At 39.4% G+C, this 13,979-nt stretch overlaps 1 protein-coding gene across 2 annotated transcripts in view; it reads left to right on the top strand.

The window, feature by feature from the left end:
• LOC115214358 (MAPK regulated corepressor interacting protein 2) overlaps window positions 1-13,767 on the top strand; it is a 46,534-nt gene extending 32,767 nt beyond the window's left edge. For both annotated transcript variants that reach the window (XM_029783564.2, XM_029783556.2), the window contains 3 exons: window positions 5,078-5,131; window positions 6,135-6,185; window positions 12,843-13,767. In XM_029783564.2, coding sequence (XP_029639424.1) covers window positions 5,078-5,131; window positions 6,135-6,185; window positions 12,843-12,913 — 176 coding nt within the window. In that variant the 3' untranslated portion in view covers window positions 12,914-13,767. The remainder of the gene's footprint in view (window positions 1-5,077; window positions 5,132-6,134; window positions 6,186-12,842) is intronic.
• Window positions 13,768-13,979: the final 212 nt, after the last annotated feature.

The following is a 13,979-nucleotide window of genomic DNA, read 5'->3' as shown; positions in this document are numbered from 1 at the left end:
GGTGCAATCCCATGGTCATTCATGACCGAAGGGGTTCTCAGTATATATATATATATATATATATATACACACACATACATATTTGTGATGTAAGTACAGGCATGCCTGTGTGGTTAAGAAGTTCACTTCCCAACCATTCAGTTTCTAGTTCAGCCCCACTGCATTGCACTTTGGGCAGCTGTCTTCTAGCATAACCCCAGGTCCATCCAAAGCTTTGTAAGTAGATTTGGTTGATGGAAACTGAAAAAAGAAAAAGGAACATCATATATTCATCAACAGATCACCTGCTCTCTTCACTCTTTCTGAGCTTCATGGAATAAAAGATCTTTTAATTGAAAAGCCTGTAAGAATTAGCAACAGAAAGAAAAATCTGGCTTTGAAATGATGCCTCAGTGACATTCATCTAACCTATGCAAGCATGGAAAAGCAGGCATATAAATGAAAGGAAAAGAGAAAAGCTTCTGAAAGCATAGTTTCTCAAAATCTTTATATTTCAGGGGCAAAGACCCATTCTCAAAAGTAAAACAGTCTGTGAAATGTCTAGTTATGATGATTGTGGCACGTAAAAAGCACCATCCGAACATGGCCGATGCCAGCACTACTTTGACTGGCTTCCGTGCCGGTGGCATGTAAAAAGTACCAAGCAATCGTGGCCGTTGCCAGCCTTGCCTGGCACCTGTGCCAGTGGCACGTAAAAACCACCCACTACACTCATGGACTGGTTGGCATTAGGAAGGCAACCAGCTGTAGAAACACTGCCAGATCAGACTGGAGCCTGGTGCAGCCTCCTGGCTTCCCAGACCCCAGTCGAACCGTCCCAACCCATACTAGCATGGAAAAACGGACGTTAAACGATGATGATGATATTGTTTTACTTGTATTTTTGCAATTGTTTCTTTTATGTTTGCATGTTGTTGGGACAAGAGTTACTGTTGTTTAGGTCCCAAGATAACCTTGATCCAATTAGATCTACGATCTAAGATGTTCCAGCCATGATCATCCAGTCGTTATATATGTTAGGAACCACATTGTTGCATGTAGCTCCTTTACAGCAAGAACCTGTCTGAACCACTTCTTCTCGTACCCTGATCCTCGTCTGCTAACATAAGGCTCCCCCATCCTCTGGTTTAGTACTCTTGCAAGATGCATGGTGACCTCAGTAATGCCAGCAGCACGAGAAAAGCACCTAGTACACACTGTAAAGTGATTGGCATTAGGAAGGGCATGCAGACACAGGAAACATATCAGAACAGAAACTGGAGCATGATCCAGTCCTTGGACCCGTCGGATCCTGTCAAACCATTTAACCTATGTCAGCATAAAACGAACTTTAACCCTTTAGCATCCAAATTATGGTGTCAAATGTAATGCTTATTTATTCACATTGTTTTGCATTAGTCATCAATTATCTTGTAGCTTTGTGATTTCAATGGTTTGATTGTCTAGTTTTAAGACGACATTGTAGGGTAGGTATGAAAGGTTGCATCTGGCTAATTTACTTAAAACAAGATTGAATATTTGGGCTGGATATAGCTAATTTAAATGCTAAAGGGGTAAATGATGATGATGGTCTAAGTTGGTATGGTGTAATTTGTGAGAGATTCAGTTGCTATTTCTAGGTGGTTAAGTGACTATGAAGGCCCTTATTGGCTCAGATATGATAGTCTTGGCTGGTTTGTTCTTTCTTATTGTTAATCACTTAACTGATAAGTTTCACTCGTGTTCATTGCCTTATCTACAAAGTGCAAGATCAGTAAACATACAGAGCATTAGTAATTTTTAAACAACCATCTTTGTTTTTTTTTTTTAAGGATCTTGGGCTGGGAAAAGAAATATCAGTGAAGCTGTGGGCAAGGGAAACAAAATAATAATGGGGAAAATATGAAATTATGTAATAGTTAATCTATGTTTATTTTAATGTAAAAGGTCATAAGCAAACAATGGAACAAGAAAATCAATGAAAGTATGGTTTAAAATAGCTGTGTAATTTGCTTATTTAATTGTCTGTTGTTGTTGTTGTTAAGTTTTTGGCACCATTCACCAAATATAAACAAGCACTAATCTGAATGATTCTTCTTCGCTTTTATCATCATCATTTTAACCCCTTTGATGCAAACTGTCTGAGACCATCCAGGATTTTGTAATACAAACTTACTGTTAAAAGTGATCTAAATTAAAATCTCCCATCAGATTTTCATTTTAATTCATCTCTCTCTTTCCCTCTAATTTATTTACAACCTTCGTGGCTTAGTGGTTTGAGTGTCAGCATCATGATCGTAAGATTGTGGTTTCGATTCCTGGACCAGACGATGCGTTGTGTTCTTGAGCAAAACACTTCATTTCACATTGCTCCAGTCCACTCAGCTGGCAAAAATGAGTAACGCTGGGGAACACGTCATTGAAACCGGGAAACCAGGCCCATGAGCCTGGCTAGGCTTTAAAAGGGCACATTTATTTTATTTATTATTTACAAACTTACTCTACTGCTACTCTCTACCACTTCCTGTATTAACACTTATCACTTCCACCTTCCCGAGCTATTTCTTTTACCTTCTCCCCAATATTGATATCCATCATCAGCCACAACTCCACCCTTGTACATCATTCACTACATCAACCTTTACTCCAATCTCTAACCACCTGTTACTTTCCCTCACACTGTTATAAACTTATCCTCAATCTGCATTTTCTTTTACATCCACCTTCTTCTACCATGACAGTATACTCCAACACCTTGTCACAAACATCTTCATTTTCTTTCCCAATCACTCTTATGTAATGCAAGGTAGCCGTGTATATCTTCTATTGCAAGACATTTGTTCCTATCCCTCTATCATAAAGCCTCTTAGGAGAAGATGGCTTTATACCTGGCATAAAGCCACTTTCCCCTAGGAAGCTTCTTCTTTGTTTTACAAGTTACTTGGTGACCTTCACTTGTGCTGGTTTCGTGAAAAAAGGCATGCAATACATGCTGTAAAGTGGTTGTCACCTGGAAGGGCAAAGGGTTCCAGCTGCAGAAAGCATATAGAAGCAGTCATTGAAGTTCAATGTAGTTCTCTAGCTCATTTGTCAAACTATCCAGGCCAAGCCAGCCTGAAAGACAGACATTAAATGCTGACCATCATCATCGTCATGATACTAGCCTAAAAATAGCAGTTATTTTACTACATTCTTTATTATTTCCAAACTTAATCAAAACAAAGTGTATTTCAGTGTATTTATTTTTTTAAAACAACTTTGCTTTTCAGTTTTTATTTATATTTACATCACATTTTATTTCTCTCACACCCAAATACAAAGGAAAACATAGTGTCCCCTGGAGTGGATGGCAAGTGTCAAGGGTCATTATAGACAGGGTCACTGGGTGTTTAGAAGGGTTCATGATTTTTTTTTTTTTAGTATTAAAATATTTAAACTAGACACTACTTATTTGAATAATGATTTTGAAAGTAATATATCAATTGGCTATTGTGTTATCAATGAACAGAAACAGAACTGATTACCTACCATGGCCTAATAGAATTTCATTATAAGTTCTTGCCATCTTTAGTAATTTCCCTATAAAATTAACATATGAAAGCTCTGGTGTATGCAAATCCTGAAAAAGAAGCACTTGCTGGATGGAATAATGTAGGAAAATAGGGAAAACAAAAATGTTGTGCATGCAAAGTATTCACTTCTTGATTAAAATCATTACCATGGTTTTGCAAAAAAGTGGGACTGTACAGACATTATCATCGTTTAATGTCTGCCTTCCATGCTGGCATCTATATATATATATAATATATATATATATATATATATATATATATATAGTTAATCCAAGCATGAACAAATAGAAAACACAACAATGCAAGGACATGGAACAAGTATAGTGTTATTGGATGCTCAGGAAAGAAAGAAAGGAGGATTTAACGTTTCGAGCCGAGCTCTTCGTCAGAAATATAGAAAAAAGGAAAAGTCCAAGGAAGGGAAGGCAGAGAAAGAAAATCACTAATGATACACACGTGGTCATATTTTTTTCAAAACATAAAGGGGTCTGTTTGTAAAATGCTATTTATTCCATGAACATAGGTCACTGAATTACAAAAGGTATCTTAGATGTGAATAGTAATAAAAGCTGATTTCAGTTGATGTTCAACTCAGCTTTATCACCACTCACTCATTCCTATGATATGTGGTAGAAAGTGTAATTAACTTACATGAAATGATTCTGCTTGTAATGGAAATGACGTAGACAGAGTATCACAATAATCTGAGCATTGCAAATTTATCCCTGGCTTAGAACTTAAATTTGATTTGAATTTGAAACAGATAATAAGATGGTGCCAATAAGAAGTGCTTTTTCATTCATTCATTCATATGTATCTGTAAACTGAAGATGATCAGAAAATATGCCAATAGAAATGGTAGTATAGGCAGCTACAAGAAGGCCACCATATGAAATATTACCCAAATCTGCCTCAAACTGTACCATATAGTTAATAAAAAAGGACACACTTCATAATGTAGTTTGCAGTATGCTGTGTGAAGGAAAAAATGAAATCAATAGTAGTGCCTGAAACATGTTTGATTATATAAGTATGCTAGATCAGGGATTATCATTTCATCAGAAAAACCTTTGCTCCCTTTGAAGCATAGGTTATCAATGACTTTTCTTCATTGTTCTCAACTATGGGCTGACTTTTCCTCTCTCTCTTGGGTCTTGGTTTCAAATCATTGATGCTTCTGTAACTTTGCTTTCTTCAAAGTAGTAGTTTTGGCCATGGTCCACATTGGTCTGGCTGCCACCCTTTGTCCTGTCCTGGCATGTGAAGCCTTTACCAAGAATTTGCTCTCCCCTGGCATAGCTCTCAGGATCTTTGAGCACGCAAGTCACCACATCATAATAAGGACTGGATCTTGTTGGTTGATAAAGGATTAACTGGGAGCTAATCAGCAGTAATGACAAGTGTAAATTAAATATAAGATTAATGATACTCTAATGAATTCATACTAACACATCTAACTTGGATTTATTTTCATTTTCCTTAACCTCTTTCTGTTTTCTTTTTTTTTTTTTTCTTGACCATTTCAGCTTGGAGCAGGTTTTCTCATGACATGGATAACAGACATCAAAGAATTATAAAATGTAAGTTGTTTTTTTTTTCTCTCCTGATATTCTTTCTCCTCATCAGTTCATAACATCAATAATACATCTGTTCCGTTCCCACCTCCCTTTTTTTTTAGAGTTGGTGGGGTGTCATCTACAATATGTGCACAAACTTGGCAGTGTGATTATGGGGACCATTGTGCAACCTCATGGTTTTTGGGTTTGGCCACATTGCATGACATTTTGTACTAGCGTCTTCTACAATGAACTAGGCCAGCCAATGCTTTGTGCGTGCAGTTAATAGGTGGGGACTGTGCAAAACCTATTATGTGTGTGTTTGTGAATTCTGTTTGTCTTTTGCAAATGTTCCAAAGTTAGTAAACCTGTGAGGACCAGTGGAATTATAAATACCTTACTCTTACTCTCTCTCTCTTTTACTTGTTTCAATCATTTCACTGCAGCCATGCTGGAGCACTGCCTTTAGTCGAGCAAATCGACCCCAGGACTTATTCTTTGTAAGCCCAATACTTATTCTATTGGTCTCTTTTTTGCTGAACCGCTAAATTACAGGGGCATAAACACACCAGCGTCGGTTGTCGAGCGATGTTGGGGGGACAAACACAGACACACAAACATATACATACATACATATACGACAGGCTTCTTTTCAGTTTTCGCCTACCAAATCCACTCACAAGGCTTTGGTCTGCTCGAGGCTATAGTAGAAGGCACTTGCCCAGGGTGCCACGCAGTGGGACTGAACCTGGAACCATGTGGTTTGTAAGCAAGCTACTTACCACATAGCTACTCCTGTGCCTTATCTGAAATACAACTTGGGGTTGGTGACAGGAAGAGCATCTAGCCAAAATAAATAAGCTTCAATAAGTTTCATCTAACCTATGAGAATTGAACACAAAAGTAAATACAAGAGTGATTATGATTGCTATGTTACTTCCTTATTGTTAAATTGTCAATTGTAGATTATTCTGCAATGTTGTTATTTGGTACAACTTTATTCACGATTATTTTCTTTCATTTTCAGCTTCTAATCCTACGTGGTACAAAGAAAAATGTCCAAACCCACAAATGGAGAGTAAGTCATCTTGATCAATTTCTATTTTGCTATAATATTCCTCCTTTTTTTCTGTACATCTATTGTTGCCATCTAGCCCTTGATTAGCCCAGATAGAACAATCCGAGTGTTAAAAGATATTCCTTGATGACTATCCAATCTCATTTTCAAGCACCATATGTGTAGAATTTTCTTTTTCCTTTTTCTCTGTTCTTATTCTGTCTTGCAAGTTACTTGGCCACCTCACTAGTGTTGGTGGCATGAAGACACAGTACACACAGTAAAGTAGTTGGTCTTAGAAATGGCATCAAGCTATAGAAAACAAGACTGACACTGGAGCCTGGCACAGCCCTGTGGCTTGCTGGATCCTGTCAAACTGTCCCATCCAAGCTGAATACTTTGTCTGAATGCTTGCAACAGAATGGATTCTGCTAGGCAACAGATTAAGTCATAACACTTTGCTATTTCTAGCATATCAGGCAAACATATAGAGTTTTTGATATTGAGTTATCGTCATCATTTGACGTCCGTTTTCCATGCTAGCATGGATTGGACGGTTTAACCGGAGTCTGGGAAGCCAGGAAGCTGCACCAGGCTCCAGTCTGATCTGGCAGTGTTTCTACAGCTGGGTGCTTTTTACATACCACTGGCACAGGGGCCAAAGGAGGCTGGCAACATCCACGATCGGTTGGTGCTTTTTACATGCCACCAGCACGGATGCCAGTCAAGGGACGCTGGCATTGGCCACGTTCAGATGGTGCTTTAATAATTATTTTGCATGGTTTACTTAAGCCTTTAACATTCAGATTCCTCGGTCAAACATAATGTTTATTTATTCAAATTAGTTTGGATTAATCATGCATTATTTCTTAGCTTCAAGATTTCTATGATGTGATTGTTTTACTTTTAGAATGACATTGTAGGGTAGTTGTCAAAGGCTAGATTTGGCCATTCTGAACGTAAAACGTAGGCCTGATATGGCTGGTTTAAATCCTAAACGCAGTCCAATTTGATGCAAGTATTCTCTGCTCTGAGTGTCGATAATTTGATAGCCTAATATGTTGCTTCCTACTCCAGCAAGCCATGGGTCATGAGTTTAGGTTTTGGATACTCAGATAAAAGTTGATTTGTGCTACCTTTCTTTGTTTGGCCAATCCATAAAAAAAAAGATTGTTTTCAATGGGTAAAATATGGAGTAGACAGTGTTGGTTTAAAAAGAAATCAAATAAGGCATATGTTGAAGATACAAGAGGGAGTGTGACTACTATTACAGTAGTAACTTTTTGTTTTATAATAATGGAAGAAAGAGTTGTAGAAGGCTATAATAAAGATATATGTGTATATGTATATATATATTTATATATATATATATACACACACACATATATGCGTGTGTGTATATATAGTTTTCTTTTCTTTTCCATCACTTGAAGGTGTTGATTGATTTATTACCATGTATATATTTAGCAACAAAATAACATTTCCTCTTTATTCTCTCAGTGGGCGCTGAGATGAGAGTGTCATATGCATCATATACTTTTTGTGTGAAAAATCCTAAATGTTTAATTTCAACTCTTAATTCACCTGAAGAAAACAGTTTTTTTTTTACATGAAGTAAATAAAATAAAGCTGGACCTCTTCTTGTCAGGTGTCCCAGATGAACCAACTTCACGGCAGGAGGTGCAGATGAGGGCAGCTGCATCAAACTCTCTCATGCACCAAATGTCGGTTGTTAAAAAGCATTCGTGAAGTAAAATCATGTAGCAACACCGAATGGCGGTGCCCCAGCATGACCACAGCTCGTGAGCTGAAACTAGATGAAATGAAATGAAAAAAATGAAAAAGTAATTGATTTGTTTATCAATTCAAAAAACATGTCAGAAACAGCTGAAGCGAATCTCAGCCCATCTTTGTTATATATATTGAGCGTTGAAGATAAGACCTGACAAAGGCCAACAGGCTGAAAATTTGAAGTCACTGTCAACTCACTTGTAAAAGTTTGATAAACATATACTCTAATAAAAAGCATTGAATAATCAGTTTGATGTTAAATTGTTTTTATGTAACGCATACATTAATATTAATATTGGCCGTTGCCAGTGCCGCCTCGACTGGCTTCTGTGCCGGTGGCACATAAAAAGCACCATCTGAACGTGACCGATGCCAACCCCGCCTCGAATGGCTTCTGTGCCGGTGGCACATAAAAAGCACCGTCCGAACGTGACCGATGCCAACCCCGCCTCGAATGGCTTCTGTGCCGGTGGCACATAAAAAGCACCATCCGAACGTGGCCGATGCCAGCACTGCCTCAACTGGCTTCTGTGCCGGTGGCACATAAAAAGCACCATCCGAACGTGGCCGATGCCAGCACCGCCTCGTCTGGCTTCTGTGCCGGTGGCACATAAAAAGCACCAACCGATCATGGCCGATGCCAGACCCCTCTGGCACCTGTGCAGGTGGCACGTAAAAAGCACCCACTACACTCGCGGAGTGGTTGGCGTTAGGAAGGGCATCCAGCTGTAGAAACACTGCCAGATCAGACTGGAGCCTGGAGCAGCCCCTGGTTCCTCAGACCCCGGTCGAACCGTCCAACCCGTTAAACGATGATGATGATGTTTATATTCTTTGTTTGTGTATGTGTGTGGCATGTAAAAGCACTCATTACACTGCTGGAGTAGTTGGCATTAGGAAAGGCATCCAGCTGTAGAAACCATGCCAAATCAGACTGGAACCTGCTGCAGCTTTCTGGCTCATCAGCTCCAGTCAAACCATCTAACCCATGCCAGCATGGAGAATAGACATTAAATGATGATGGTGGTGATATATATATATATATATATATATATATATATTTCTTTATTGCCCACAAGGGGCTAAACATAGAGGGGACAAACAAAGACAGACAAAGGGATTAAGTCAATTACATTGACCCCAGTGCATAACTGGTACTTAATTTATTGACTTCGAAAAGATGAAAGGCAAAGTTGACCTCGTCGGAATTTGAACTCAGAACATAACGGCAGACGAAATACCGCTAAGCATTTCGCCCGGCGTGCTAACATGGTGATATATATATATAGCTGTCGCCGCATCATACTTAATGTATATATATTGTTGATATACTGAGATATCTGAAGGTAACGTCTCTTATGGACAATCTGTGATTAAAAACACTATATATCAGAGTGAAAAAAAGAAAAAATCATCCCAGCTGTAGGTAGCAACAACACTAGATGCATTTCAGTGTTATTGAGCCTCCTTATCAGTGATCTGTATTCCCAGCCAGCCACATGCCTAAATGAGATTTGTCATCTTTAATATTGTGACCCCTTTCGGTCATGAATGACCATGGGATTGCACCTAGAAAGTTAGCCTCCCGGGCACAAGTCTGAGCAAGGTTGTTTATGGAAGACCAGCAGTCGCCCACGCATACCAGCCTCCCATCTCCACGCCAGCGATGTTATCCAAGGGAAAGGCAAAGGCCGATACAGCTTGACACCACTGATGTCGCAGCTCATTTATTAACGTGCAAGTGGCTGAGCACTCCACAGACACGTGTACCCTTAACGTAGTTCTCAGGGAGATTCAGTGTGACAAGGCTGGCCCTTAGAAATACAGATACAACAGAAACAGGAAGAAAGAGTGAGAGAAAATTGTGGTGAAAGAGTACAGCAGGGTTCACCACCACCCCCTGCTGGAGCCTCGTGGAGCTTTAGGTATTTTCGCTCTATAAACACTCAATGTCCGGTCTGGGAATCGAAACCGTGATCCTACGACTGTGAGTCCGCTGCCCTAACCACTGGGCTATTGCGCCTCCATCTTTAATATAGGAAGCAGTGAATAGAACAGTCACTGGCATTGCAGATAGCTGCCCAGCTGAATGGAAATCCAGTGTATGCAACTGAAGCAGTATTAATCGTTTAGCATTTAAGCTGGCCATGTCCAGCTCAAATATTTGTCCTGTTTTACGTTCAAACAGACCAGGTCCTGCCTCTCACACCTACCCTATAATATTATTTTAAAAGTAAATAATCACATCAGGTGTAGGAGTGGCTGTGTGGTAAGTAGCTTGTTTACGCACCACATGGTTCTGGGTTCAGTCCCACTGCGTGGCACCTTGGGCAAATGTCTTCTACTATAGCCTTGGATTGACCAAAGCCTTGTGAGTGGATTTGGTAGACAGAAACTGAAAGAAGCCCATCGTATATATGTGTATGTGTATATGTTTGTGTGTCTGTGTTTGTCCCCCCCAACATCGCTTGACAACCGATGCTGGTGTGTTTACGTCCCCGTAACTTAGCGGGTCGGCAAAAGATACCGATAGAATAAGTACTAGGCTTACAAAGAATAAGTCCAGGGGTCGATTTGCTCGACTAAAGGCGGTGCTCCAGCATGGCCACAGTCAAATGACTGAAACAAGTAAAAGAGTAAAACATCACTAAAATCCTGAAGCTAGAACGTGAGGCAGGATTAATTCAAGACAATGTGAATAAATAAGCATCATATTTGACAGAATAATCTGAATACTAAAGGGTTAAATCCAAACAGCCAGCTATGTATATTAGCTTAAAACTGCTTCTAATGTGTATATCAGATAGCAATGTTACATAATGGTGGGATAGGGGCCACGAATGCAGAGGAGGCTGGAAAGAAATGAATTTGGCATGCTTCATTGGACATTCAACGTCAGTGTGCATGTACAACAAAGTGCTCGTATGTTGAGAGAGAAATTAGGCATAAGAGGCATCAGATGTTGTGTGCAAGAGAGAAGACTATACTAGTGTGGGTCATGTGATTCATATGCATGAGTGGAGCTGCATAAAGAAGTGCCAATTGCTAAATGTGGATAGAGCCTGTAGCAGAGGGAGGCCCAGGATGGCATGGGACAAAGTAGTAAAGACCACCTTCAGCTTATTGAGGCTTATAGAGGAGATGACAAAGAACAGAGATGATTGGCAATTTGCTGTGCTTGAAAAACTTACCAATTTCAGCAAAGGAATGAGATCTTAAAAGCATATTGTTTATGTCTGTACTTCCCCACACAAAGTGTTCTTGTCAAACCTTCTCCACAACTCATCTTCACAATACCTGCCCTTCCTTCACCCTTCAAACTACAGCAGCTGCTGTAATTATATGAGAGCACAACTGCGGATATTTCACCCCAGCACCCACCCTTTGTGTTACCAATTTTCCCTCTCCTTGGAACCACTTCCCTTGTCATCCATCCCGCATTTTCAGCATCATCACTTATTTCCTTTATTTTCTACTAAGCACCTTCTTACAGCTGTGATTGATGTTTTTCCCATCCTTTGTCACTCACTATATCCACCCCTACGTACCTATTTCTTTACTACCCACAAGGGGCTAAACACAGACGGGACAAAAAAGGATACACAAACGGATTAAGTCAATTACATCGACCCCAGTGCGTAACTGCTACTTAATTTATCGACCCCAGTGCGTAACTGCGACTTAATTTATCGACCCCGAAAGGATGAAAGGCAAAGTTGACCTTGGCGGAATTTGAACTCAGGACATAACTGCAGACGAAATACGGCTACACATTTCGCCCGGCATGCTAATGTTTCTGCCAGCTCGCCACCTTATCCACCCCTACATACCTTTGATGCTTACCTCTCTCCTCTTATTTCACAGCATTTCCCTATTTGTCATCTATCTACAGTTTTATTACACTGTTGCTCTCGCCACTTTATGTACTGCCACTTATTGCCTCCTCTTCCTTTACTCATTTCTATTTTCCTTTACTTCCTCAACCAAATTGGGATTCACCATGGACCACACCTCCACCTGTATTCAATATTTTACTGCATTCACCTCTATTTCAATTTCTAACCATCTGTCACTCTCCTTTCACAGATTAGCAAATCTATGCATCCAACCAACTCAGTTTGCTGTTTCTCTTCTCTCTTTATCTCCCTTCTTGTCTCTAGCTAGGGTTATCATTTATCTCCTCTACAGTAAGACCCCTGTTCTTATCCCTCTATCATCCTTTAGCCTCTTCAACATCTAGCACAAAGCCACTTCCCTCAATATTACACTCCAGCTCAGACGAGGGATCTTGTCTTGCTAGTTACTTGATCACATCAGTAGTAGCTGTGCTATAAAAAAAGCACCCAATACACTCAGTAAATTGGTCGGCATTGAGAAGGGCATCCAGCCGTGGAAAACATACTGGAGCAGACACTGGGATTCAGTACAGTCTTCTGGCTCACGGAATCCTGTTGGACCATCCAACCCATGTTTGCATGGAACACAAATGTTAGATGATGCCGATGAATATATATACACACAAACGCAGGGTGGCGAGCTGGCAGAAACGTTAGCACGCCGGGCGAAATGCGTAGCTGTATTTCGTCTGCCGTTACGTTCTGAGTTCAAATTCCGCCGCGGTCAACTTTGCCTTTCATCCTTTCGGGGGTCGATAAGTTAAGTACCAGTTACGCACTGGGGTCGATATAATCGACTTAATCTGTTTGTCTGTCCTTGTTTGTCCCTTCTGTGTTTAGCCCCTTGTGGGTAGTAAAGAAATATATATACACACAAACACACACAACAGATCGATTTGACTTCATTTGTTTTGTATTATTATGTTTATTATTATATATTATTGAAAATGTAAAAAAAAAAAAATTTAATATTTCGTTTCTTTCTTCACAGATTTCAAACCTTTTGATTTGGATAAATGGTGTAACCAACGAACATTAGAGAAACCACGTGGGACCACGTGACTTGTTCTTAACCCATTCCTCTCTGCCCTGGATTCCACTTTCTCCATTTTTCTTTGACTTTTCTATACATATAAATATATATATATTTTTTTTTTTTATCTACCAATACAGACAGACACTATCAGTGTCGGCTTTGGTGCTGGTGTCCTCTTTTACCTTATGTATGATAAAATACAGTTCCCATTAACAACCCGTGGGAACATTGTTGGCAAGAGTGAACAACACCAAGTCAAACAGCAGCAAATTCTGTCTTTATTTCTACCATTCTAGAGAAAAGGAAGAAACAGTGTAAAAGAGTGCAAGTCGGATAGAGAGAAATTGAATGGGAATGAAAAAGCAAGAGAAAGAGACAGAGAGAAAGAAAAAGAGAGAGAGAGATGGGCAAACTGAGAAAGTGAATGAGTGAGTGAATGAGAGTGAAAAGGGGGAAATAAAATTTAAAAAAAAAAACCAACAACATTTTATCCTCTTTGAAAATTGAGACCGCCTGTTACCGATGCATCGATAGTGCGGTAGTGTTTTTAAAGAAAATCAAGCAGTGACAAATTGTATGATTGGATTGGTCGACATAGCTAGCCTCTTCCTTCTTTATAAACACGCATACACAAATAGACATATATATATACACACATGTACACCTGTTTAGCAACATAACAACTTGTACAACATCAACAGTTATTAATATTAAAATTACAAATTTCACAATTTCTTATCCAGCCTTCTTAATTCTTTTTTTTGTTATTTTCCTCTCTTATTCTTCTTCAATTTGTAAAGATACATTTGAGTATCGTACGTCTGACAGCATTTTATTTCTAATTTCTTGTATTTCTAATAATAAAATTTATTGATTTGAAGATTGGTTTCTTCACTCTTACTCACACCCCTCTTTACATCAGCAACTGTTTGTTGCTTAACTACTGTTCCCCTGTGGAGAGTAAACACAAGAAGCCCAATTCCCTAACGATACCCAATGCCAAGGTCTACTACATGAATAGCACTATTGATAAAGGAAATCAGGTGAAATTTCTACAAGTGTAAGCTAGTAATTTTCTCTCTAACTTTTCTA

The sequence above is a fragment of the Octopus sinensis genome, linkage group LG1 (genome assembly GCF_006345805.1).
Source record: "Octopus sinensis linkage group LG1, ASM634580v1, whole genome shotgun sequence".
Taxonomy (NCBI): domain Eukaryota; kingdom Metazoa; phylum Mollusca; class Cephalopoda; order Octopoda; family Octopodidae; genus Octopus; species Octopus sinensis.
This window is presented reverse-complemented; position numbering and strand designations above follow the sequence as displayed.